General features: G+C 38.7%; 2 protein-coding genes across 4 annotated transcripts in view; both read left to right on the forward strand.

Moving 5' to 3' along the window:
- GLDC (glycine decarboxylase) overlaps window positions 1–27,884 on the forward strand; it is a 196,982-nt gene that overhangs the window by 4,216 nt on the left and 164,882 nt on the right. For all 3 annotated transcript variants that reach the window (XM_078779626.1, XM_068121721.2, XM_078779630.1), the window contains one exon: window positions 1,889–1,967. In XM_078779626.1, coding sequence (XP_078635752.1) covers window positions 1,889–1,967 — 79 coding nt within the window. The remainder of the gene's footprint in view (window positions 1–1,888; window positions 1,968–27,884) is intronic.
- Window positions 21,405–26,870, forward strand: LOC144889761 (uncharacterized). Its single transcript, XM_078770957.1, has 2 exons — window positions 21,405–22,144; window positions 22,980–26,870. The coding sequence occupies exon 2, from the start codon at window positions 26,049–26,051 to the stop codon at window positions 26,385–26,387; it is 339 nt and encodes a 112-aa protein (XP_078627083.1). The 5' UTR covers window positions 21,405–22,144; window positions 22,980–26,048; the 3' UTR covers window positions 26,388–26,870.

A 27,884-nucleotide genomic window follows, 5' to 3' on the forward strand; every position in this document is an offset into this window, starting at 1 on the left:
CAGGCAAATGGCTCTCATAGTATTGTTTGTATATATATATATATATATATATATATATATATATATATATATATATATATATATATATATATACATACATATATACCCCAGCTCTTGGACCGAAATATCGTGATGTTTGAGCTGTCCAGTGAGGGTTCAAATCTCTGCCCAACTATAAACCCTCATTAAGGTGTTTCGCAAGCAAGGTGTGCCTTCCCTCGGATATGGACGTTAAACTGGGTGTCCCATATGTCAGCATTAATATAGATGGACAATAAAGATCCCAGTGTCATGTATCTTGTGCAGAGCACACATTCCTGCACTGAAGGCAATGGCAAACCACCTAGATAATGGATGTCCAGGAACTGCTTCAGCAGCTACAATGCCATGTAGTGTATTGATGAAGCCAGTTTTAAGTAGCTCGTGACCAAGAGAAGGTTGTAATATATATATAGAGTTGTAATATATATAAATTGTAATATATAAATAATAAAAAGCCCATATCTATTTAGTTAACCATTACTTCTCTGAAATACAGACTTTATAAACACTATATATATGGTATTTAGAATTAACACCCAATTTCAGAGTTTTCTGTGTAATACGCATAACCAACAAAAATGTGATTTTCACCAAAAAGGCTTCATGTCTAGCTTGTAAGACATTGATATTCAGATTCTACATAAAATTATGATTTATAAATGATTTAAAAACCATTTGGCCTCTGATTCCACATTGAAATCTACAATGTATTACAGCGTGAAATTGATATTTTTGGACTTCAGAGCCACTCAAATGGCTGTTACCATGGCAACTATATTTTAATTTCAAATTATTTGTGTTCTTCAGTGATCTCCAGATCAGTAGCTTTATTTTGATACCTCACATGACCATATACCAGAGAGTAAAATTGATATCTAGAATTAAAGCATAATTTTCAGATTTCGCCAAAATATAGAAAAATAACAACAAAAAAACGCATTTTTCACCCAAACCGCAACATTTGCGGCACATAAGATATGGATTTTTGGAATCTGCATTAAATTTTGGTTTTCAAAGGTTGATCAAACCTTTTGGCCTCAGACGCTGCACAAAAGGTACCCTAGCTCTTGGACCATTTTGATGACTCTCATATTGCAACAGAATAATATTTGGTTAATTGCACCGGCAAAAAAGCCTTGCTACGTCGCACTTCAGGATACCAGGTGTTTTGAAATCTTATTTGTAGGTATAGTTATAAGGCTGTCTAGTTCATGGCAATGGAATTTGTTTCTTTAGGAATGTTGTTGTGTTCCTATTTTTAACACCCGATACACTTTGGGTCAAATATGGACATCCTCGGTCCTTTGAAAGGGACGATTGTCGATCGAGTGTTAATGATATTAATTTCAAGTAATGTAAGCGAAAGAAGACGAGAAAAGGAAAAGTTTGAATCAGAAAATACTTGGGTGAAGGGAGCTGAAATTTGGGCCTTTTGTACGTAATATGTGGATGGCACTAAATTGTGTAGAACCGTACAGTAAAGATCCAGATTTGGTTTCTCACCTATTTATCTCACATCGGTGAAGTTGAATACATGCGTTTGTTCTTGAAACAGGGAATGAACCATATGTGTGGTTCCGGCACTTGGTTTTGCACATTCAGCTCATGGTGCGCATGATGTGTTTTTCGTTTTTCTTTTTTCTTCATCTGGCGTTAGGGTATCTCGTGACTTACGTGAGAAGTTTCGAATGATTCACTGATTGCATGATATCGATTTTTCAAATGTTATTTGTCATGAAGGCTCGATGTATGGTACTTTGTTTGAATACATGATTATACTTTATATTGTGCTGTTTTTTATGCATTCTGAAGTTATTCCTCTTTATTGCCTTGATTTCCGTTTTAGTCCATGGATGAACTCATTGATAAAACGATCCCACAAAATATCCGACTCCATCAAGATCTTCAACTTGACGAACCTGTTTGTAAGTATTCAATTTACTGATGGTATCTGGAGTTGTTGCATTGGATAATCGTTTATCTTGTGTTGAACTTGCGTAACGTTTTCTCTGTGCTCTATTTACAATGCGACCTTTTTGTCTCGAGGGTTTTGGGAGCACTAGCAGGGACTCGCGGAACACCCGTGCAATGTAACATATGACTTCAAGTTTTCAATCCACCTACCCCTCACAAACCCCAAGTCCTCAACCTCCCCCAACCCAACCTGAAGGCTTCAATCCCCTCCCCACTCCAAGCCTTCAAAACCACCTCCCCACCCCTACTCCCACAACAACTCCTCAACTTCCCCCCTCTCCCCCACCGAAAGTCCTCAACATACTGTGTACCCCTCCCAACTCTGTCCCATCTCTACTCCCCACCCCCCCCCCCCCCCCACCTTCCTCCGAACCCCAACTCTCTATCCTCCCCTGTGCCCCACTCTCATCCTCCCGCTCATAAAAGCAAAAGCGCATTCTTACATCAATCATTACATATTATTGTCACGCCACCACAATCACCGAGCTTGAAGTTTTCTTCCTTGGTTCCTCATTATCATTACTCATCAATAAAACGACTATCTCAGTATTCTGGTGTATTTTGTGTCAATGATAATAATCTCTCAAATGGCGTTTTTACCAGGTTTAGTAAAAATAAATAAATTAAAATAAAACCCGCTTTCGATTCCTACCAACCCACTTTTCGTTGCCTCCAATTTGTCATGTATGTTTATTTATTTTACGTAATATGTGAATTACATGTTCATGTACATTGTACATGTGAAATACAGTTTGTTTATAAATTCCACAGTATTTGCACACTGTTCAGCCTTGAAAACTCAGGTGAAAAACAAAATTACGTGCAACAACCTTCCATTTTATTTGCTCGTGTTTTGTACAAGTACAAAAGTTTTCTTTGGGTGGTATATAGTAGACTGCTGCCTCAATCTCTCCCAAACAAAACCTAGATTGTATCATTAACACTCGCCAGAGGAGAGGGTATTGCATTTCAGTCCGTTTGTCTGTCTGTTTGTTTGTCCGCACAGAATAAATTTGATTTTCTCTGCAACCGTTGGTCCGATTGACAGGAAATTTTCACCATAGGCGCAACTCCACCTGCATAATTTTTTAATGATAATTATGACGCCATAGGTCACGTGGTATGGCCGCCATCTTGGAAAAACCGAAAAATTTGCACCTCTATATCTTCGAAAGCGCTGAATAGAAAAAAAATGAGACATGGCTCATTGTAAAGAACTCTCCATGGGGAATAAAATATGTTAATGATGATGTCATAGGTGCCTCCATTATGATGTCATAATTCGACAAGTACAAAACTTCATCCAATCAAGATGAAATTTCGTGAGCGTCATGTAGGGATAAATTATCGGAGAAAAAAAAATGATGATGAGGTCATCGGTCACGTGATTCGTCCGCCATCTTGGAAAAACCGAAAACATTTGCACCTCTACATCTCCAAAAGCACTGCATATAAAAAATTGAGACATGGATCATTGTAAAGAACTCATAATGGGGAATACAATATGTTAATGATGATGTCATAGGTGCCTCCATTATGACATCATAATTCGACAAGTACAAAACTTCATCCAATCAAGATGAAATTTTAAATTTCGTGAGCGTCATGTAGGGATAAATTAGTGGAGAAAAAAAATGATGATGACGTCATCGGTCACGTGGTTCACCCGCCATATTTGTTTTAACGCAAAAGCCTTAAAAACCACTAAAAACACGTCTTGGCGAGGGTCTGCAATCTCTGATTTCCTCTGTAAAGGTTGTCATCAAAATGTACCTTTCTTTTTTCAAAACATATATTTATTTCATGAAAGAAGACTTGTTCCATCTTCAAATGCACCCAGAGGTATGAAGCCTGATTACTAGACCGGTAACCAAACCGTTTTCAGATCATGATTGTTTTGGTATCTTAAGGTTGTTGTTTTTTTTGGTGGATTTTGCTTCCCAGGACAACCAATATAAAAAATAATTTTACTGGACTTCTGTCAGCATTGGACAATTTGAGATAATTAACACAAAACAATGGCTGCCAAAATACCAAATTTCTTCCTGAACAAATATCCAAAGAGTTTTTTTTTCGACACTCAGTCGAGGCGTGTGTAAGAGCTAACACATACAACATATAATAAAGGGAGCAGCAGCCAAGAGGGGGAGAGAGAGGGAAATACACACCAGTATGGAACAGGGACGTCAGGAGATTTGTGGAAGGGAGAGGGCTGGGGCGAGGTACATGGGATAAACAAGATGGACACTACCAGGACTTTCAGAAAAGAAAACAGAATTTGAAGGAGGTGGATTTGGGGTGTTTTAATGGGGGGTAGAAAAGATCAAGGTTTTGGATGGAGAAACACAAGAGATGGTGGTGAACAGCTGTTTTGAAGACATGGAGGGAGGAGTGGGATTGAAGAGATTGTGGGAGTTTGTTCCAGGGGTAGGAAAAAGAAGAATGAAAGAGTGAAGGTGAGCAGAGAGTCTTGATTTTCGCAGTTTCACCAGAACAGGGTTTCTGGCAGACCTTGTGCTTCCTGCAGGAATATTTGGGGGACAGACCACAGACAGAGCAGGGGGTGCAAGGCCAGAGAGGAGTCGGTAGAAGACAGAAAGATCACCAACCTGCCTGTGGTGACAGAGTGATAGGCTCTCAGAATCAGCATCATCGCCAGAGATACCAATGATTCTAAAAGCCTTGGTTTCTACAGTGTGAAGCCGAGCTAGGTGTGAGGCAGGAACACCAGCCCAGAGGGAAGAGCAGTACTCCATCAAGCTGCAGATGAAAGCTTTGTATGTTGTGAGGAGCTCAGAAGTGCCCAGAAAGGACTTCGCACAACGGAGGATGCCCAGTCAGCGACTGGCTTTGGAGGCCAGCTTGGAAATGTGGTTTTCTCAGGAAAGATCATGGCAGATAGTGAAACCCAAAAGCTTGAGTGACAGAACTTCTTCACGAGGATTGTTGAGAAAGTAGGTGGTAGGGTTTTCCAGGCGGTCTTTTCGGAGAGACATCATGAGAGAGTGAGATTTGTCAGGATTGAAAGACATGTTCCACTTGTTTGACCAGTTTGTAATTTTACCCAGGTCTGCCGAGAATGAAGAGGCTGCTGTGTGCCGATCTGAACGTTGAAATATTGAGCGGCAGAGAGTTGAGTCATCAGCAAAAAGATAGAGTGGATTGTCCTGAAAGTGAGAGAGATCATTAATGAAGAAAAGCACAGGGCCCAGAACACTGTGTTGAGGAACTCCAGCCTGGACAGGAAGAGGAGATGAAAGAATTATATTTAGAGCCACATGTTGACTACAACAGGAGAGGAAGTCCACGAGCCAAGCGCGGAGGTTTTCATGGATACCATAAGAGGAGAGTTTGGTGAGCAGGGTGGGTTGCCAGACCGTATCGAAGGCACGAGATATGTCAAGGGAGACAGCTCTGATTTCCTGGCTGGCATTGAGGACTTCCATCCTTTGTTGAGACAGCAAAAGCAGCATGTCCAGAGAGGAGTGGCCTGGTCTGAAACCAAATTGATAATCAGAGATCAAGCCATTGAAGAAGAGGAAGGATTTAATATCGGAAGCAATGATGGATTCCATGCCCTTGCTGATGATTGGGAGCAGGCTGATTGGTTTGTAATTGCAAGGATCTGTTTTCGCAACTTTTTGTGTAAAGCGGTAATGTTGGCTGATTTCCAAGCAGATGGAAGATGACCTTGAGCAACAGAGATGGTGAAGGAAACAAAGAGAGGGTTTGATAGAGTGCCAGAGCAGGATTTTAGTACTCGTGGGCTAATGCCATCTGGTCCAGTTACAGAATCAGAGTCGAAGTTTGACAGAAACTTCTCCACCTTGTCAGGAGAGAAGGACACAGTGTCCAGCAGCAGCTGGGTTCGACTGGGTAAGGTGGGTATGGAGAGCGATCGGTTTGGGACACAAGATTTTGAGGCAAACACAGAGTTGAGGCATTCAGCTTTTTCATGTGCAGTGTCAGCTTGGTAGCCATTTGAGGTAAGGGAGGGGATGGAAGGGGAACAAACACCAGAAGCAGATTTGACCCGATGCCACCAGGATTTGAAAGAGGGAGACAGGATTGAGATTTCAGTCTTCAGAGGAGAGATATTGTTTCCTGGCTCTCCTGAAGGTAGACACACACTTATCCCGAGTCTTGTGAAATGAAATGAGATTTCCTTCAGTTGGATTAGCCTTGCATGAGGCGAAGGCAAGTTGCTTCAGGGCAACTGCCTCACTACAAGATTCAGTTTACCATGGATGGGAGTAAGGGTATGACAACTGAAGACGAGATGGGACAAATCTGTGCATGAGAGGGAGCAGTTTACTTTGGAAGAATTCCCAGGATCAGTTGATGTCAGAGACAGTAGAGATGGGAGACCAGTCCAGAAGTTTGATGGCTGCTTGAAGACCATGCCAGTTGGCCTGAGTGAAATGCCAGACTCGTTGGTGATGAAGAGTCTCCCTGAGAATGGCCAGAGAGATGTCCACTTTACCAAGCATATGGTCTGGTGAACCAATTGGAGCAGAGGAAGAACAGCAGACATTTGCAGGGAAGTTAGTCTTCACCAAGTCTGGAAGAGATCAAGTGCTGGTGGTGGTAGTGGAGATGGTGCAACAAGAGTTGCTGAGATTGAGAGAGAGGAGAGTGGAGAAGGAGACCGATGGGGGAGAGGTGTTGTTTGTTAAAGAGGGCCAAGTGGTAAGAGGTGGAAAGAGGAGGAGTTGCAAAGTAAAAGGGCTGTCAGATGCTTGTGATTGGCAGGTGATGGCAGACCTAAAGCCACAATTGGTATTCCCAGAGGAGATCTGTGTGACAAGGTTGTGTTCTGACATTGTCATCTGGTCAGGTGCAACAAGACAGGTCATCTTATGGGAATTGTCTGTACCTTGGGAAGAGAACAAGGAGGTGGTGCACGAGAGGAAGAGTGGAAAGTACAGTGAGATGGAGGCAGAGTGGAGGGAGAAGGGTTGGCGAGTTTCTCATCAGCCATTTGAGGTGGGGTGTGGAGGGTATATTGGCAATTCCTTTTCTGCATTTCTTGCTCAGCTTGGAGTGTGTGGGACAGAAAGAAGGAGGATGTGTGACAGAGTGGCCCAGGTTGCCTTCAAAGGCTCACTTTGGATATGGATTAAGTTTATGGAGGCACGTCGAACGGTGTAGGTTGATGTTGAGGTTGTGGGTGGTAGTTCTTTCAGCCCAAAGGGGTAGTGACTGAGCACAGAAGAGAAATGGAGATGTGTAAATGGTGTGTGAATGGTGGTTTGAGCATTGTATGTTGAGGCTGCATGTGTGTGGGGGGGAGAGGGTGTGTGTGTGAGTGCATTGCATGAGTGGGTTTGGTTTGGCATGAATGTGTTTTTGCGTGAGTGGTGCATGTTGGTAAGGGTAGGTGGTTGGTTGGTTGTTTGTGGTTTTTAAAAACTATTATTACTTCTTATTTTGTGTATGTGAGTATGTGAGTGGGTGAGGGTGTGTGTTTTTGTATGTTGAGTGATGTATGTTGTAAAGGTAGGTGGTTGGTTGGAGTTGTGTGTGTGTGTGTGTGTGTGTGTGTGTGTGTGTGTGTGTGTGTGTGTGTGTGTGTGTGTGTGTGTGTGTATGATCTGGTGTGTTTTGTTGGTGAGTGGTGAAGGTTATAAAGGTGGGTGTTTGAGTGTTCCACCATGTTTACTTGTTTGGTGCTGTGGATTCTGGAAGTGGAGGTGATTTTGTTGTTGTAGTCTGTGTTCACACTGGTTGGGAGTGGGGTATGTATGCATCCAGGTGTAGCTGCTGCATGTGGAGGTGTATGTGCCCCTGCCGGCCCACCTCAGCTGACTGTATCGAGGTTGAAGGGGCCGAAACGGGATGATGCTGAGGACCTTGACTGAGGAACTCGACTGAGGACCCGGTCAGTGAGGCACACTTGTGAACAGGGGTTTTGAAATTACGTATATATATATATATATATGATCTCCAGCATTGGGGTGGGCCAATTGAGTGCCAAGAAAATTCTACAATGCAAAACATGGATGGCAGTAGCCAGCAATGGATGGAAATGTTTTCAGTGGTTGAAGTGTAATGCAATAATAAAACTAGTAATTTATCCTCGTGCCAGATATCCAGGCTCTATCAGTATACTAGGTCCACCAGAACCATCAAGGAAATATCTCAAGTAACCAAAATATGCCAGATATCCCACAATGTAAAACGACAGTTCATAGGACACCTTACTCCACGCAGTCTTGAGAAAAAACGACATGGGTGTAAAAAGAGGGCCGTCTATGAGCAGCAAATTTGATTGGTCGAAATGATTTAAAATGCTGGAACACTTTGTCCATGTATTACTAAGCAAAAAGTTTTTGAAAGTGCCAATAAGGCAATTTGTGTTTTACAGTGTTCACACATATTAAATTCAAATGAAATAAAATAAAATTTTTAGAGGTTGTAGAAAAATTAATTTCAGAAGTTTACCGCCATTGTTGCGGTGTATTTTACACCAGCTTATTTAACACGTTACATTAGTTATTCATGCTTATTTGTGTCCTTTATTACGTTGCTAGAAACAGTTTCCTGTTTCGAATTACAGTGTGTTCAATTTTGGTTGATTGCCAGACAGGCAGACAAAATAAACAAACATAGCGGCAATACCCCAGGCACTCACCTGGTATAATAAACAGTATATTGCACCGACTAAATCACTAAAGTTATTGTAAACCAATTTCAATGCTTGCTTGAAGACAGGGCAGCATGTAGAATCGTACTAACATAATCATAAGACTTTAAACAAACAAAGAAAAAAATACATATTTTGGTGGGCAACCCCTCCCCCCCCATTCCAATGGTGAATAATCACGCAAAAAATTATACTGGCCGGATCTGGATCTTCACCAAAATCGAATCGATTCTTCCGTGTCACACACCCAACCTGTCCACCAGGTTTCATCCAAATCTGTCCATAACGTTTTGAGATATCCTGCTATATGTTGGTTTTAGCCCGATCACTCAATGGTGAAGATTTCACTTAAACAATTAAATAATTCTCATATCCGAATCCATATTCAGATCTTCACCAAAATCGAATCGAATCGTCTTTATCGGGCACTCATCCAGTCCAACAAGTTTCGTCCAAATCCGTCCACAACTTTTTGAGATATCCTGCTATGTATCGTTTTTGGCCCGATCTCCCAATGGTGAAGAATCACTTTAAAAATTCTACTAGCCGGATCCCAATCCTGATCTTCACCAAAATCTAATCATTTTGTCCTTGTCCCGTAGACTACCGCTCTGCCAAATTTCGTCCGAATCCGTCCACAACTTTTCGAGATATTTTGTTCACAAACAAACAAACAAAGAAACAAACGAGAACGCCACTCAGTAGAGCGCATACTCCCGCCGTGGGTCAAGTTGGAATAGTGCGATTTCACAAAAGTTTGAGGGAGCAGTTCAATATATATATATATAGAAGATTCAAAACACGAAATTAAAAACACTTCACAGCCATGAACACGAAATTAAAAACACTTCACAGCCACGAAACACGAAATTAAAAACACTTCACAGCCATGAACACGAAATTAAAAACACCTCACAGCCACGAAACACGAAATTAAAAACACTTCACAGCCACGAAACACGAAATTAAAAACACTTCACAGCCACGAAACACGAAATTAAAAACACTTCACAGCCATGAACACGAAATTAAAAACACCTCACAGCCATGAAACACGAAATTAAAAACACCTCACAGCCATGAAACACGAAATTAAAAACACTTCACAGCCACGAAACACGAAATTAAAAACACTTCACAGCCACGAAACACGAAATTAAAAACACTTTACAGCCATGAACACGAAATTAAAAACACCTCACAGCCATGAAACACGAAATTAAAAACACCTCACAGCCATGAAACACGAAATTAAAAACACCTCACAGCCACGAAACACGAAATTAAAAACACTTCACAGCCACGAAACACGAAATTAAAAACACTTCACAGCCACGAAACACGAAATTAAAAACACCTCACAGCCACGAAACACGAAATTAAAAACACTTCACAGCCACGAAACACGAAATTAAAAACACCTCACAGCCACAAAACACGAAATTAAAAACACTTCACAGCCACGAAACACGAAATTAAAAACACCTCACAGCCACGAACACGAAATTAAAAACACCTCACAGCCACGAAACACGAAATTAAAAACACTTCACAGCCACGAACACGAAATTAAAAACACCTCACAGCCATGAAACACGAAATTAAAAACACTTCACAGCCACGAACACGAAATTAAAAACACTTCACAGCCACAAACACGAAATTAAAAACACCTCACAGCCACGAAACACGAAATTAAAAACACTTCACAGCCACGAAACACGAAATTAAAAACACTTCACAGCCACGAAACACGAAATTAAAAACACTTCACAGCCATGAACACGAAATTAAAAACACCTCACAGCCATGAAACACGAAATTAAAAACACCTCACAGCCATGAAACACGAAATTAAAAACACCTCACAGCCATGAAACACGAAATTAAAAACACTTCACAGCCACGAAACACGAAATTAAAAACACTTCACAGCCACGAAACACGAAATTAAAAACACTTCACAGCCATGAACACGAAATTAAAAACACCTCACAGCCATGAAACACGAAATTAAAAACACCTCACAGCCATGAAACACGAAATTAAAAACACCTCACAGCCATGAAACACGAAATTAAAAACACTTCACAGCCACGAAACACGAAATTAAAAACACTTCACAGCCACGAAACACGAAATTAAAAACACCTCACAGCCACGAAACACGAAATTAAAAACAATTCACAGCCACGAAACACGAAATTAAAAACACTTCACAGCCACGAAACACGAAATTAAAAACACTTCACAGCCACGAACACGAAATTAAAAACACCTCACAGCCACAAACCACGAAATTAAAAACACTTCACAGCCACGAAACACGAAATTACAAACACCTCACAGCCACGAACACGAAATTAAAAACACCTCACAGCCACGAAACACGAAATTAAAAACACTTCACAGCCACGAACACGAAATTAAAAACACCTCACAGCCACGAAACACGAAATTAAAAACACTTCACAGCCACGAACACGAAATTAAAAACACTTCACAGCCACGAACACGAAATTAAAAACACCTCACAGCCACGAAACACGAAATTAAAAACACTTCACAGCCACGAAACACGAAATTAAAAACACTTCACAGCCACGAAACACGAAATTAAAAACACTTCACAGCCATGAACACGAAATTAATAACACCTCACAGCCATGAAACACGAAATTAAAAACACTTCACAGCCACGAAACACGAAATTAAAAACACTTCACAGCCACGAAACACGAAATTAAAAACACTTCACAGCAATGAACACGAAATTAAAAACACCTCACAGCCATGAAACACGAAATTAAAAACACCTCACAGCCATGAAACACGAAATTAAAAACACCTCACAGCCATGAAACACGAAATTAAAAACACTTCACAGCCACGAAACACGAAATTAAAAACACTTCACAGCCACGAAACACGAAATTAAAAACACTTCACAGCCATGAACACGAAATTAAAAACACCTCACAGCCATGAAACACGAAATTAAAAACACCTCACAGCCATGAAACACGAAATTAAAAACACCTCACAGCCATGAAACACGAAATTAAAAACACTTCACAGCCACGAAACACGAAATTAAAAACACTTCACAGCCACGAAACACGAAATTAAAAACACTTCACAGCCATGAACACGAAATTAAAAACACCTCACAGCCATGAAACACGAAATTAAAAACACTTCATAGCCACGAAACACGAAATTAAAAACACTTCACAGCCACGAAACACGAGATTAAAAACACTTCACAGCCATGAACACGAAATTAAAAACACCTCACAGCCATGAAACACGAAATTAAAAACACCTCACAGCCATGAAACACGAAATTAAAAACACCTCACAGCCATGAAACACGAAATTAAAAACACTTCACAGCCACGAAACACGAAATTAAAAACACTTCACAGCCACAAAACACGAAATTAAAAACACCTCACAGCCACGAAACACGAAATTAAAAACACTTCACAGCCACGAAACACGAAATTAAAAACACTTCACAGCCACGAAACATGAAATTGAAAACACTTCACAGCCACGAAACACGAAATTAAAAACACTTCACAGCCACGAAACACGAAATTAAAAACACTTCACAGCCACGAAACACGAAATTAAAAACACTTAACAGCCACGAAACACGAAATTAAAAACACCTCACAGCCACGAAACACGAAATTAAAAACACTTCACAGCCACGAAACACGAAATTAAAAACACTTCACAGCCACGAAACACGAAATTAAAAACACTTCACAGCCACGAAACACGAAATTGAAAACACCTCACAGCCATGAAACACGAAATTAAAAACACTTCACAGCCACGAAACACGAAATTAAACACACTTCACAGCCACAAAACACGAAATTAAAAACACCTCACAGCCATGAAACACGAAATTAAAAACACCTCACAGCCACGAAACATGAAATTAAAAACACCTCACAGCCACGAAATTAAAAACACCTCACAGCCACGAAATTAAAAACACCTCACAGCCATGAAACACGAAATTAAAAACACCTCACAGCCACGAAACACGAAATTAAAAACACCTCACAGCCACGAAACACGAAATTAAAAACACCTCACAGCCATGAAACACGAAATTAAAAACACTTCATAGCCACGAAACACGAAATTAAAAACACTTCACAGCCACGAAACACGAGATTAAAAACACTTCACAGCCATGAACACGAAATTAAAAACACCTCACAGCCATGAAACACGAAATTAAAAACACCTCACAGCCATGAAACACGAAATTAAAAACACCTCACAGCCATGAAACACGAAATTAAAAACACTTCACAGCCACGAAACACGAAATTGAAAACACCTCACAGCCATGAAACACGAAATTAAAAACACTTCACAGCCACGAAACACGAAATTAAACACACTTCACAGCCACAAAACACGAAATTAAAAACACCTCACAGCCATGAAACACGAAATTAAAAACACCTCACAGCCACGAAACATGAAATTAAAAACACCTCACAGCCACGAAATTAAAAACACCTCACAGCCACGAAATTAAAAACACCTCACAGCCATGAAACACGAAATTAAAAACACCTCACAGCCACGAAACACGAAATTAAAAACACCTCACAGCCACGAAACACGAAATTAAAAACACTTCACAGCCACGAAACACAAAATTAAAAACACTTCACAGCCACGAAACACGAAATTAAAAACAGTTCACAGCCACGAAACACGAAATTAAAAACACTTCACAGCCACGAAACACGAAATTAAAAACACTTCACAGCCATGAAACACGAAATTAAAAACAGTTCACAGCCACGAGACACGAAATTAAAAACACTTCACAGCCACAAAACACGAAATTAAAAACACTTCACAGCCACGAAACACGAAATTAAAAACACCTCACAGCCACGAAACACGAAATTAAAAACACCTCACAGCCACGAAACACGAAATTAAAAACACCTCACAGCCACGAAACACGAAATTAAAAACACTTCACAGCCACAAAACACAAAATTAAAAACATTTCACAGCCACGAAACACGAAATTAAAAACACCTCACAGCCACGAAACACGAAATTAAAAACACTTCACAGCCACGAAACACAAAATTAAAAACACTTCACAGCCACGAAACACGAAATTAAAAACAGTTCACAGCCACGAAACACGAAATTAAAAACACTTCACAGCCACGAAACACGAAATTAAAAACACTTCACAGCCATGAAACACGAAATTAAAAACAGTTCACAGCCACGAGACACGAAATTAAAAACACTTCACAGCCACAAAACACGAAATTAAAAACACTTCACAGCCACGAAACACGAAATTAAAAACACCTCACAGCCACGAAACACGAAATTAAAAACACCTCACAGCCACGAAACACGAAATTAAAAACACCTCACAGCCACGAAACACGAAATTAAAAACACTTCACAGCCACAAAACACAAAATTAAAAACACCTCACAGCCACGAAACACGAAATTAAAAACACTTCACAGCCACGAAACACGAAATTAAAAACACTTCACAGCCACAAAACACAAAATTAAAAACATTTCACAGCCACGAAACACGAAATTAAAAACACTTCACAGCCACGAAACACGAAATTAAAAACACTTCACAGCCACGAAACACGAAATTAAAAACAGTTCACAGCCACAAAACACGAAATTAAAAACACTTCACAGCCACGAAACACGAAATTAAAAACACCTCACAGCCACGAAATTAAAAACACTTCACAGCCACGAAACACGAAATTAAAAACACCTCACAGCCACGAAATTAAAAACACTTCACAGCCATGAAACACGAAATTAAAAACACTTCACAGCCACGAAACACGAATTTAAAAACAGTTCACAGCCACGAAACACGAAATTAAAAACACTTCACAGCCACGAAACACGAAATTAAAAACACCTCACAGCCACGAAATTAAAAACACTTCACAGCCACGAAACACGAAATTAAAAACAGTTCACAGCCACGAAACACGAAATTAAAAACACTTCACAGCCACGAAACACGAAATTAAAAACACCTCACAGCCACGAAATTAAAAACACTTCACAACCACGAAACACGAAATTAAAAACAGTTCACAGCCACGAAACACGAAATTAAAAACAGTTCACAGCCACGAAACACGAAATTAAAAACACTTCACAGCCACGAAACACGAAATTAAAAACACCCCACAGCCACGAAATTAAAAACACTTCACAGCCACGAAACACGAAATTAAAAACAGTTCACAGCCACGAAACACGAAATTAAAAACAGTTCACAGCCACGAAACACGAAATTAAAAACAGTTCACAGCCACGAAACACGAAATTAAAAACACTTCACAGCCACGAAACACGAAATTAAAAACACCTCACAGCCACGAAATTAAAAACACTTCACAGCCATGAAACACGAAATTAAAAACACCTCACAGCCACGAAATTAAAAACACTTCACAGCCATGAAACACGAAATTAAAAACACTTCACAGCCACGAAACACGAAATTAAAAACAGTTCACAGCCACGAAACACGAAATTAAAAACACCTCACAGCCACGAAATTAAAAACACTTCACAGCCACGAAACACGAAATTAAAAACACCTCACAGCCACGAAATTAAAAACACTTCACAGCCACGAAACACGAAATTAAAAACACTTCACAGCCACGAAACACGAAATTAAAAACACTTCACAGCCATGAAACACGAAATTAAAAACACCTCACAGCCACGAAATTAAAAACACTTCACAGCCATGAAACACGAAATTAAAAACACTTCACAGCCACGAAACACGAAATTAAAAACACTTCACAGCCACGAAACACGAAATTAAAAACACCTCACAGCCACGAAATTAAAAACACTTCACAGCCACGAAACACGAAATTAAAAACACCTCACAGCCACGAAATTAAAAACACTTCACAGCCACGAAACACGAAATTAAAAACACTTCACAGCCACGAAACACGAAATTAAAAACACTTCACAGCCATGAACACGAAATTAAAAACACCTCACAGCCATGAAACACGAAATTAAAAACACCTCACAGCCATGAAACACGAAATTAAAAACACCTCACAGCCATGAAACACGAAATTAAAAACACTTCACAGCCACGAAACACGAAATTAAAAACACTTCACAGCCACGAAACACGAAATTAAAAACACTTCACAGCCATGAACACGAAATTAAAAACACCTCACAGCCATGAAACACGAAATTAAAAACACCTCACAGCCATGAAACACGAAATTAAAAACACCTCACAGCCATGAAACACGAAATTAAAAACACTTCACAGCCACGAAACACGAAATTAAAAACACCTCACAGCCATGAAACACGAAATTAAAAACACTTCGCAGCCACGAAACACGAAATTAAAAACACCTCACAGCCACGAAACACGAAATTAAAAACACTTCACAGCCATGAAACACGAAATTAAAAACACCTCACAGCCATGAAACACGAAATTAAAAACACTTCACAGCCACGAAACACGGAATTAAAAACACCTCACAGCCACGAAACACGAAATTAAAAACACTTCACAGCCACGAAACACGAAATTAAAAACACTTCACAGCCACGAAACATGAAATTGAAAACACTTCACAGCCACGAAACACGAAATTAAAAACACTTCACAGCCACGAAACACGAAATTAAAAACACTTCACAGCCACGAAACACGAAATTAAAAACACTTCACAGCCACGAAACACGAAATTAAAAACACCTCACAGCCACGAAACACGAAATTAAAAACACTTCACAGCCACGAAACACGAAATTAAAAACACTTCACAGCCACGAAACACGAAATTAAAAACACTTCACAGCCACGAAACACGAAATTAAAAACACTTCACAGCCACGAAACACGAAATTAAAAACACTTCACAGCCACGAAACACGAAATTAAAAACACTTCACAGCCACGAAACACGAAATTAAAAACACCTCACAGCCACGAAACACGAAATTAAAAACACCTCACAGCCACGAAATTAAAAACACCTCACAGCCACGAAACACGAAATTAAAAACACCTCACAGCCACGAAATTAAAAACACTTCACAGCCATGAAACACGAAATTAAAAACAGTTCACAGCCATGAAACACGAAATTAAAAACACTCCACAGCCACAAAACACGAAATTAAAAACACTTCACAGCCACAAAACACGAAATTAAAAACACTTCACAGCCACGAAACACGAAATTAAAAACACCTCACAGCCACGAAATTAAAAACACCTCACAGCCACGTGATTTAAAAACACCTCACCACCACGTCATTTTACACCTCACCACCACATAATTCAAAATACCTCACCACCACGTGATTCAAAACCACCACCACGTTATTAAAAACACTTCACAACCACGGAAATATAAGTTTCAGGGAGTAGTTCAGTGACAACAGACACTGCCCAGATATGTATATATATAGATAAATAAACCTGAAAATCAAAGAGCCAGAATTATTTATTTGGTCTGGGAAGCTAATGTGAGGTTTCTTCTTCTTCAGCCTCTAATAACCCTGGGTGAATATGCGATCTTTTTTTTTAAAGTTGGAATTTTGCCAAATCTGTTTTTTTCGTTTGTTAATATACCTCAGCCATTGACAAATCTGGAACTAAGTCTTTATAAGTTCATCCAATACTGACACCGCGAATGACATTCGCTGAGCAAAATGTTCATATCTCTTCTGAGGTTAAAAAAAACAAACTAAAAAAAAAACAGTTTTAAAGCATTATACGTATCAAACGATACATTTTATGAAACGGGGAAACCTAATACACACTTCGGTGGTTTAAAATGACAGAATATGTCTTTATTAGAAAAAAAAAAGAACCTTGAAGACGACACTGCTAACAAAATACACCGCTCTATCGCATAACCACGAGTTTAAACTACATTTACAACAAATATGAAAACTATTTTCATATCACAATGTTAAATATAGAATATATAGAAGATAATGTTAAAAGAAAATGAGCCCTATCTTCCAATGGTAAACAATCCTTCAAAAAATTCCTGGATACGGAATAATATCCTGAGCTTCACCAAAAACTAATCAATTCTTCTTTATCCCAAGGGCAATCATCCCACCAACTTTCATCCAAATCCGTTCAGAACTTTTCCAGATATCTTGTTCACAAACACACGAACACACACGCACACATACACACGGACACGATCAAATGCATTACTCCCGCCAAGAAAATTCTGATCCAGATCCGGATCTTAACCAAAATCCAATAAATTTGTCCTTGACAGACACCCAACCTGTCAACCAGGTTTCGGCGAATCTGTCCATGGGTTTGTGAGATATCGTGCTCATAGACAGACACACAAACGGGTTTCAACTGACAGACACACAAACTCAACAGACACACTGTTTCAACACTGAGTCTGTTTCAACAGACACACAAACACACAAACTGAAACATCCTCCGTTTCAACTTCGGTGACGGAGGTATTTATTGCATTTCAGTGCAAAAGACATTTTTGGAGGAACAGAGCACAAACACACGACCAAACATCACAAGATGTGCAGTTCAAAACGCCCAGGCTACATGCCAGAATGCGCCACAGGACATGTGGAGAGGAAAGGGTGTGGGTGGGATGAATATGGTCCAATCGTCAACAATGGAGCAGCCACCACCCACATTCTCCTCTTTCACATCAACTCGTCACAAACCTGAATACGAACAGTGACGGTTGTTAATATAATAAGGGCATTGACAATGTTAAATTGTTCTGCACACAACATTTTGAATTTTATTCACATGCTTTATTTATCTTGGCCTTGTTGTTGGGGTTTACCTTTTTATCATGCACATGGTGCAAAGCTTAAGCTTCCTTTTCAAAAGATTTTGGTTTCAGAAGAATAATGACAATTTTGAAATGCAGTCATTGGATACTTTATGACGCACATTCGTTCTTGAGGTTTCCACAAGGTTTTGCTTTCTAAATGTAATGAGAACAAAAAAAAAAGAAAACATCAATTGGATTAAAATTGACTCCCTGTGAATATCATGATATTAAAGTTTCAGCTAAGTTACTATTTGTTATAAATCAGCTGTGCAACTTTTAAATTTTGTTGGCAGCCAATTTTTAGCTCACCTGGAACGAAGTTCAGGGGAGCTTATGCGATGGCGCGTCCGTCCGTCCGTCAGTCCGTAAACACTTGAAACTTCTTCTCCGAAACCGCTGAACGCATTGCGACCAAATTTGGCACAAATTATATTTGTTGTGTTGTGACTATAGTTTGTTCACGGCATAAGAAAAATCTGGGTCTAAGGGGGTTTGCCGGGTCAAAGTGGATCCAGGTTTAACCCCCAAAATAGGAATTTGCTTTTTCCTCTGAAACCACACGCACTATTTCAATGAAACTTTACTACAACCTTCACCACCGGTGATGTACCAAAGTTTGTTCACGGCATTAAAACAAATCTGCCCCTGTCGGGGTCTCGGGGGGGGGGGGGGGAGTGGTTGCCCCCCAAAATCGGTATTTGCTTTCGTTCCAGAAACTACATATGCAATTCTGATGAAACTTGACCACAACCTTAATCACCCGTGTTGTACCAAAGTTTGTTCATGGCATTTTAAAAATCGGGGTCTAAGGTGGTCTATGTGGGGGCTTGCTCCCCAAAATAGGTATTTGCTTTTTTTCTCAAAACCGACACACACAATTTTGATGAAATGTCACCACAACCATCATCATCTCTGATGTATCAATGTTGTTCAAGACATTAGAAAAAAACTGTCCCTTTGGAGGTCTAAGGGGAGGTGGGGGGGGGGGAGGGTTTGCCCCCAAAAATAGGTATTTGCTTTCTTCTCAGAAACTACACACGCAATTCTGATGAAACTTCACCACAACCTTCATCATCTGTGATGTACCAATGTTTGTTCAAGGCATTGGGAAAAATTGGGGTCTGAGGAGGTACAAGGGGTGGGGAGGGGGGTGGTTCCCTCCCAAAATATGTATTTTTTTGTTTGTTTATTTAAAATCTCATGATTATGTTCGTATGATTCTACATGCTGCTCTGTATTTTAGCAACCATTGAAATTGGTTTAAGATACCTTTAATCAGTGCAGTATACTGTTTATTCTACCAGGTGAGTGCCAGGGGTATTGCCCCTTTGTTTTTATATTATCTTGATGCACTGCATTGCTATAACGCTACATATTAACTCAGTTAATTATTGTTTTCATTTTATCTTGTACTGTAATATGACCTGAGAACAAAGGTGTGCTTGTTTGACGTCAATTTAACAAACGTGTCAATTGAAGCTTGAAGAATAATAATTAAAAGCAGAATTATTAGAATTTTAAATGGCGTTACTTTTTTGGTTTTATGAGGACTATTTGATTTTTATTTTGGGTTATCTTTTGTGCTTATGAAATGGTCAAACAAAGTTGACTTTTGTCATTCTACTGTTACACAGATCAGCGGAATAACCTCATTATTCACATCCACTTTAACTATGAATAAAATCACTGCTAATATCTGAGTGGACCTCTGTGTCAGGTTTTGGAGTTAGCAAGGGTGAAAAGCCATGAAGCACTGTTTGCACTATTTTGTACTTTTCAGTCAATGTTTAGCTCACCTGGAACGACGTTCAGGGGAGCCTATGCAATGGCGCGTCGTCTGTCCGTCCGTCAGTCCGTCCGTCAGTTCATAAACACTTGAAACTTCTTCACCGAAACCGCTGATGGGATTGCGACCAAATTTTGACACAAATATTATTTGTTGTGTTGTGACTAAAAGTTTGTTCACGGAATTAAAAAAAAAATCGGGATCTAAGGGGGTCTACCGGGGGTCAAAGTGGATCCAGGTTTGACCCCCCAAAATAGGAATTTGCTTTCTTCTCTGAAACTACACACACGATTTCGATGAAACTTCACCACAACCTTCATCACCCGTGATGTACCAAAGTTTGTTCAAAGCATTAGAAAAATTGGGGTCTAAGGAGGTACACGGGGTGGGAGTGGGGATGGGAGGGGTGTGGGGGGGGGGGGGTAGGAGGGTTGCCCCCTAAAATATGTATTTTTTTGTTTGTTTGTTTAAAGTCTTATGATTATGTTAGTATGATTCTCCATGCTGCCCTGTCTTCCAGCAACCATTGAAATTGGTTTAAAATACCTTTAGTTGGTGCAGTATACTGTTTATTCTACGAGGTGAGCGCCAGGGGTATTTGACCCTATGTTTTCTATATAAGGCTATGGGTGTTCTAATCTGAGCCATGAGCTCATGATGCAGAGAACCCAGGTTAAAATCCCATACATCATATGTGTTTCCCCATTTGTCTCCTAATTGCCTTATAATTCATGTAAAAGTACATTGATGTCTACTAATGTATTTTCCCTGCATGTGATGTGTTTATAAGGTCTACCCTGAGCCTTTGATCAGGAGAGAAAAACAAGTTACCATGGCGAGGTTACTTATGCTGTGTATCAGTTCTAGTTTAACACTTTCGGTCAGAGGGCACTACAGGTCATGCAGTTTCACACACTGTTGTGCTCTCACTCAGCCTTTTATCTTTGCCAGCTGCTTTACTAATCCCTTTCCCAACCTCATGTTTTTTCCATCTCCTTATTTGAGGATAGCTCCATCCCCTCCTATCCATCTTTTCCACTACTCACCATTCAAGCTGTCGTAACATATTTATACCCCTTGCTTTTACAATGTGCAAGATGTTTCATTGTAGATCTATGTTGTAGATACTGAAACATTTATTTTCTGTGATCCTGCTTGTAATTGTAACTTTTTGTAACTTACTTTTTGTAACTTTTTGTAAAAATCCTGTAACTTTTTTGTATACCTGCTGTATCTTTCTTTGACATTAACCTTGTCGCAAAATAATGCAATTAAACATTTAATAAAATGTTCTGACCTGGAGGTTTTGGATAAAACTTATTATCTTACAATATGCGGAAAAAAAAATTCAAAAACTATGTGAATTGATGTCATCTAGTAATCGTTAGAGGCCCTTGCTATCTACACAGCTGCAAGGCATATCACAAGTAGAATATAAATGTTTCCCTGCTGGAACTTGCCTTCCTTGATGGAAAAGCTGGTTTGATCATAGTTTCCCAAAATATTTTGTATAATCTCGTATCGATCTGTGCTTGATTACTGTATCCAGTTTGGATCATAGAAATGTCCATAAGTGATGTGATTGGAGTTATTTTTAAGGTAACATGTAAAAGTTCTAGTTTAACACTTTCGGTCAGAGGGCAAAATGACTTTATTACCTCCACGGTACTTCCACGGTAATGAAGGTTATGTTTTCACCCCTGTCTGTCTGTCTGTCTGTCTGTCTGTTTGTGAATAGGATATCTCAAATTGTCGTTGTCGTCTGATTCGGATGAAATTTGGTGGACAGGTTGTTTGTGTGACGAGGAAGAATTGATTCAATTTTGGTGAAGATTCTAATCAGGATCCGGATCAGAGAATTTAAAAAAATGATTCTTCACCATTGAGTGATGGGGCTAAAGCTTATGCATATATATATATATATATATATATATATATATTTATATATATATATATATTTATATATATATATATATATATATATATATATACATATATATATATATATACATATATATATATATATATATATATATATATATATATATATATATATATATACATATATATATATATATACATATATATATATATATATATATATATATATATATATATATATATATATACATATATATATATATATACATATATATATATATATATATATATATATATACATATATATATATATATATATATATATATATATACATATATACATATATATATATATATATATATATATACATATATATATATATATATATATATATATATATATATATATGTATATATATACAGTATATATATATATATATATATATATATATATATATATATATATATATATATATATATATATATATATATATATATACATATATATATATATATATATACATATATATATACATATATATACATATATATATATATATATATACATATATATATATATATATATATATATACATATATATATATATATATATATATATATATATATATATATATATATATATATATATATATATACATACATACATACATACATATATATATATATATATAACTACATCACTAAAAGTTCTGGATGGATTCATATGAAACCTGGTGGACAGATTGGGTGTGTAACAAGTACGAATTGATTTGATTTTGGTGAAGATCCGATTAATTTTCATCCCTCTGCCCCAAAGGTGGCTGGAGGCATTGTTTTTGGGTTGTCTGTCCGTTGGGGATAAACCTCGTTTTTCTCAGAAACCACATGTACGACTGAGACAAAACTTTCAGGGTCGGAGCAACATCCATATATAATGTTTTTTTAATGATAATTGTGACTTCATATGTCACGTGGTATGGCAGCAATCTTGGATTAAACGCAAATAATTTTTAAAAAAAACTATTTCTCGAAAACCGCTGAATGGAAAAATTTGAAACTTGGCACATTGTCAAGTACTCCCAATGGGGAACAAAAGCATGATAATGATAAAATCATTGGTGAAGTGGTATACCAGCCATAAATGTTTTAATAAAATGCATTATCCTAAAAATCTGAAATTGCATGCACATGATCTATGACCGATTTGTATTGAAATATTAAATGTCTAACATCCTAGGTCACAGGGTTTGACAGCCATATTGGATTTAACCTAAAACCTTTAAAAAACATCTTCTCCCAAACCACCAAATAGATTGACTCAAAACTTTACATGTGTCATTGACTAGGCAAGGCAATTAAAAGTTGATCACGAAAGCGTCATTGGTCACATGGTGTGGCAGCCATATTGGATTTAACGAAAATATTAAATAATTATATCTCAGAAACAGCTTACCCTATCAATGCGAAACTCTACAAATGTAATCTAACACCATTACTACATGTAGTTTGAAAATTATGATATCGTAGGTCACATGGTTTGGCAGTCATCTTGGATAGAAAAACAAACCTTATCCGATCAACATGAAACTTCACAAACGTAATCACGTTTGATTTGATTCCCTACCCATACATATGCAGAGTGTACATTTTGACGTCATATGTCACGTGGTTTGGCAGCCATATTAGCTTGAAAGTCGATATTTAAAAAAACCTTTTCTCCGAAACTGCTTCACCGATCGATGTGAAACCTGTCATGTCTGGTAAAAATGTGATACTTGAGAACAGCTGAAGGGATTTAAGTCAAAGTTGTTCATTTTTAGGACAGTTCATGAGGGCGTCTACCCGTTATCACCGGCACGGACTATGAGGAGGCCTATTGGCAACGCAGTCAAATTGCTCTAGTTTTCAGTAATCTTCACCATTGAGTGATAGGGCCATAAACGAATATAGCATGATGTTTCAAAAAGTTGTGGACTACTTATGACAAAACTAGGTGGGCAAGTTGGTTAGGTGACAAGAACAAGCCGATTAGATTTTTGTTCAGGTCCGGATCCAGATCCGACCTATCGGTGTATACCAAACGTAAACTGTTCAGCCTGATGTAGGTATGCTCTCTACCGAGTGCCATTCTAGTTTGCTTAATTGAATGTGGGTGAACCTAAAGGTAGTTAGTATATGCATGGTATTTTGAAGTTTTTTTGAGGGAGAATAAAAAAATGTTGAAACTTCTATCAAGTTAGACACTTTTAACATTATCCTTTGAATATTGGCCTACTTCAAATATTAATATGTAATACTACTTATAACACTATATCCTTGCAGATAACTGGTGATTATAGTTATGTGATATTTTAACATAACTATGTATATCGTATGAAGGACTATAATAATACTCGTGAACTGGAGAATTGTTGAGACAATTCTTATCTCCAAATAGGGGAATACAAAGGACCCATCATGCTCCAGGTGTATTACCCTGAAGAATTATAGCCGTTGATTTACTTGCCCAACGGTTCATCGACTATTTGACTGGAAATATTTACATCGACAAATCCATTCAAAAAGTCCTCATGGAGAAATTGCCAGGATGTTCAGAACATGTAGAATCCATGACTGAAATGCTCCAAGATGCCATGAAGAATATCAATCAGATTGTGACCAATTGGCTAGGCCTGCAAAATGCTTTTGATACAGTACAATATAATCTTATACAACTTGCTTTGGAGTGGTATTACATACCAGAACATATTGAGAAGACAATATATAATTACTACAATTAATCATATGAGTAAAAAATGGTCAAAAGATTGGATCCAATATAGTGTCGGGTTTTTTTCAAGGCTGTCCCTGATCCTTCATCTTGTGTCTGGTTAGTTTCAACTTGAGCCTTGAACTTCTGGATGGTTTCAATGATCTTCAGTACATTGAGTGGAAAAAAACATTACACCGACAGCTAAAACATATGCTGATGATCTTTTACTGCTTGCAGAAGACCCAAAATGTTGCAAATAATTAGTAAATGTGGTCTGTAACATCCTTAAAAAGGACTCAGACAACGAAGGCCAAACCAGCAAAATGCAGGTCACTTTCCATGAAAAGATTTACTCCAGATGTGAAACAAAGGAAGAAAGGTCATTCGATACAGGACTTAGCCTTTGATCTGAAACTGGTAATAGGTAGACAGGAAATTCCTTCACCCAAAGTCAGCAAGATTACTCAGCTTCTTTCCAGGGTCTGAGGGATGTAGTGATTAGACCGATGGTCAGCCAGAAACTGATTGAAATGTTAGAGGCAACAAACAGCGAAAAGCCATCTAAATGGAATTACGAAACTGTGTATGTATCGCTATCCAATTCTGCCAAGAACTACATAGGAGCTTACTGTTTATGACATCCAAAGTACAGTACAGATATTGAGAAGTTGGAATCAACTTGCATGAAATATTTGAAAAGTTGAAAAGGGTTAGGGTAGCCCAACTGGCTTAAGTAGGAGCACAATTAATTGAGGCCCATGCAGAAGTAAAGGCTGATATATGGCTTCCAACCGAAGAGGCCATAACTACTTTAACAAAATGCAGGTCGGCAACCAAGTACCATCTGAATAAGTATATTGTATAAATGGAAGCACCCAAACATTTTACAGACGTCCTCTTGAAAGAAAAAAGCAACAGATGAGATGAATGGGGGCAAATAACTAATGAACATCTGATATTGAAGAAATTATATGTAGAGGTTGGGATTGATAGAGCAGGCCTTGGCTTCAGAAAGCAACAAAAGCGGAATACAAATATGAAGCCACTTGAACATAGATAATGCCTAACCAGCCTGATGAGGGAGGTTTGTTGGTCAACCTACTGTATGTGGATGTGCGAAACAAGGACAGTGCATTTAGTGGGACTTCATCACACATTTGTTTTGTTTACAAAGTCAAGGCTCGTGGAGGAACTAGAACACAGAATGAATCAGGACTCAACAGAAGAAAAGAAAATGGTAGAAAAAGAGTGGGAATACCAACAGCAGTGGATAAAATAGAGGGAGACGGACAAATAAGGGATGTGAGGAAGAATGAGGGGTATGGGAGGTCCACAGTTTCGACAAGTTGGATTCAGAAACAAAATTTCAGGAAAGAAACACTGAAAATGTATAAATAGTTGGTCCTGGGGTATGGGGGCGGGGTGTTAATCGTGGTAAAATATCATGTTTTTTGACGGAGGACTATGATAAAACTCTTGAGCTGGAGAATTTTAGAGACAATTTTTATTCTTGTTGGTGAAGCTGCTATGAGTATTGAGCACAGAGATACTGTCCTTTCACATAAATGTCATCCACGACCAGTTTCCAGCATTACTTGTTACATTTTCAGACCATAGAGCAAATACACCCCTGGGCATTGCAAATTGTGTTGGCACTGACATTTTACACTCTTTAATGTACTCAATGGCTGTAACTTATTGCAAAGTGGAAAGTGCAACTGACATCATGATCAACCACAAAGCTGCTGCAATTGATCAGCTAATACCATGTGTAGGAAGCTAATAAAAGACATAATTGTGTTACAAATAGACCAGTCTTCGTCTCTACAACCACCTTGTGCACAGCTGAGGGTGTTGTTTATAAGTATTCAGCATATTGCTACTCTCAAAAAAAAAAAAAAAAAAAACCACCTTTAGAGGCCATTTTTCCCCGCAAAGCGGGGGTTGGCCTTTTTCGGGAACCGTGGTTGTTGTTGTTTTTCGGTCCCCTATTTGAAGCGATGTTTTACGGCCGGATGCCCTTCCTGACGCCAACCCTTTTTGCCGCCTTTAACGACAAACAGGGAATTACCAGTGAACTGGTACTCAATTAGCCGACCTCGGAAGGATGACAGGCTGAGTCAACCCCCCTGGCGTTAATTCAGCGATCGACCGGGATTCGAACCCAGGATCCTTGGATCCTAAGCCGGCACCCTAGCCGCTAGCCCAACACCAGGGATTACTCTCAAAAAAAAAAAAAAAAAAAAAAAAAAAAAACTCTCTCTACTCTCAAAAAAATAGATGGTCATATTTTAGAAAGATCATTCTTACTGGTCTATCTTGGTGGATGATTAACACACACCAAAATAGTGTTCCCTGCACAAAAATTATTGAAACTACAAATAAAATTTATGATTGTGTTCTCTGGAATGATGAATAGAAAATAACCCCCCTATTGGGCTGATGGTCATCTCTTGAGGTTGTAGTTCAGACCTCTGCTGATTTGGGGGGCACCCCCTGGGATCCCCCATGATCCGAAATAAATAAAATCGAAGCCTGGTGATTATGCGGGCCATAGAGTAGAATGGCTGTATCGGGTTTCAGAGCATTCAGTGGGTAAATAAGGGACGAGTAGGGATCCAAAAATTGGGGGTCAACCCCCCTTGGGAGCCCCATGATCCAAAATTGAAAAATTGAAGCCTGAGCGATTGTGTGGGCTACTCTCTTGTATTCATGTGTCAAGTTTCAGAACAATCGGCCAGGGAGATAAGGGAAGAGTAGGAAAAATAGCAAAAGTTAACAGACAGGTATACAAACCTCACGACCCATTTTATGAGTTCATCTCTTCGGGAATCGAGATGAGATGACCTAAAATGACCATCTCAGTGTAAGAAAAGCTGGCTAATGTTCATGCCA

This window comes from Myxine glutinosa, chromosome 1, assembly GCF_964187855.1.
Source record: "Myxine glutinosa chromosome 1, kmMyxGlut1.1, whole genome shotgun sequence".
Lineage (NCBI taxonomy): Eukaryota > Metazoa > Chordata > Myxini > Myxiniformes > Myxinidae > Myxine > Myxine glutinosa.

Excerpts from the sequence above, each read along its gene's own strand:
- LOC144889761 (XM_078770957.1), top strand. The coding sequence starts at position 26,049 with ATGCCTAACCAGCCTGATGAGGGAGGTTTGTTGGTCAACCTACTGTAT.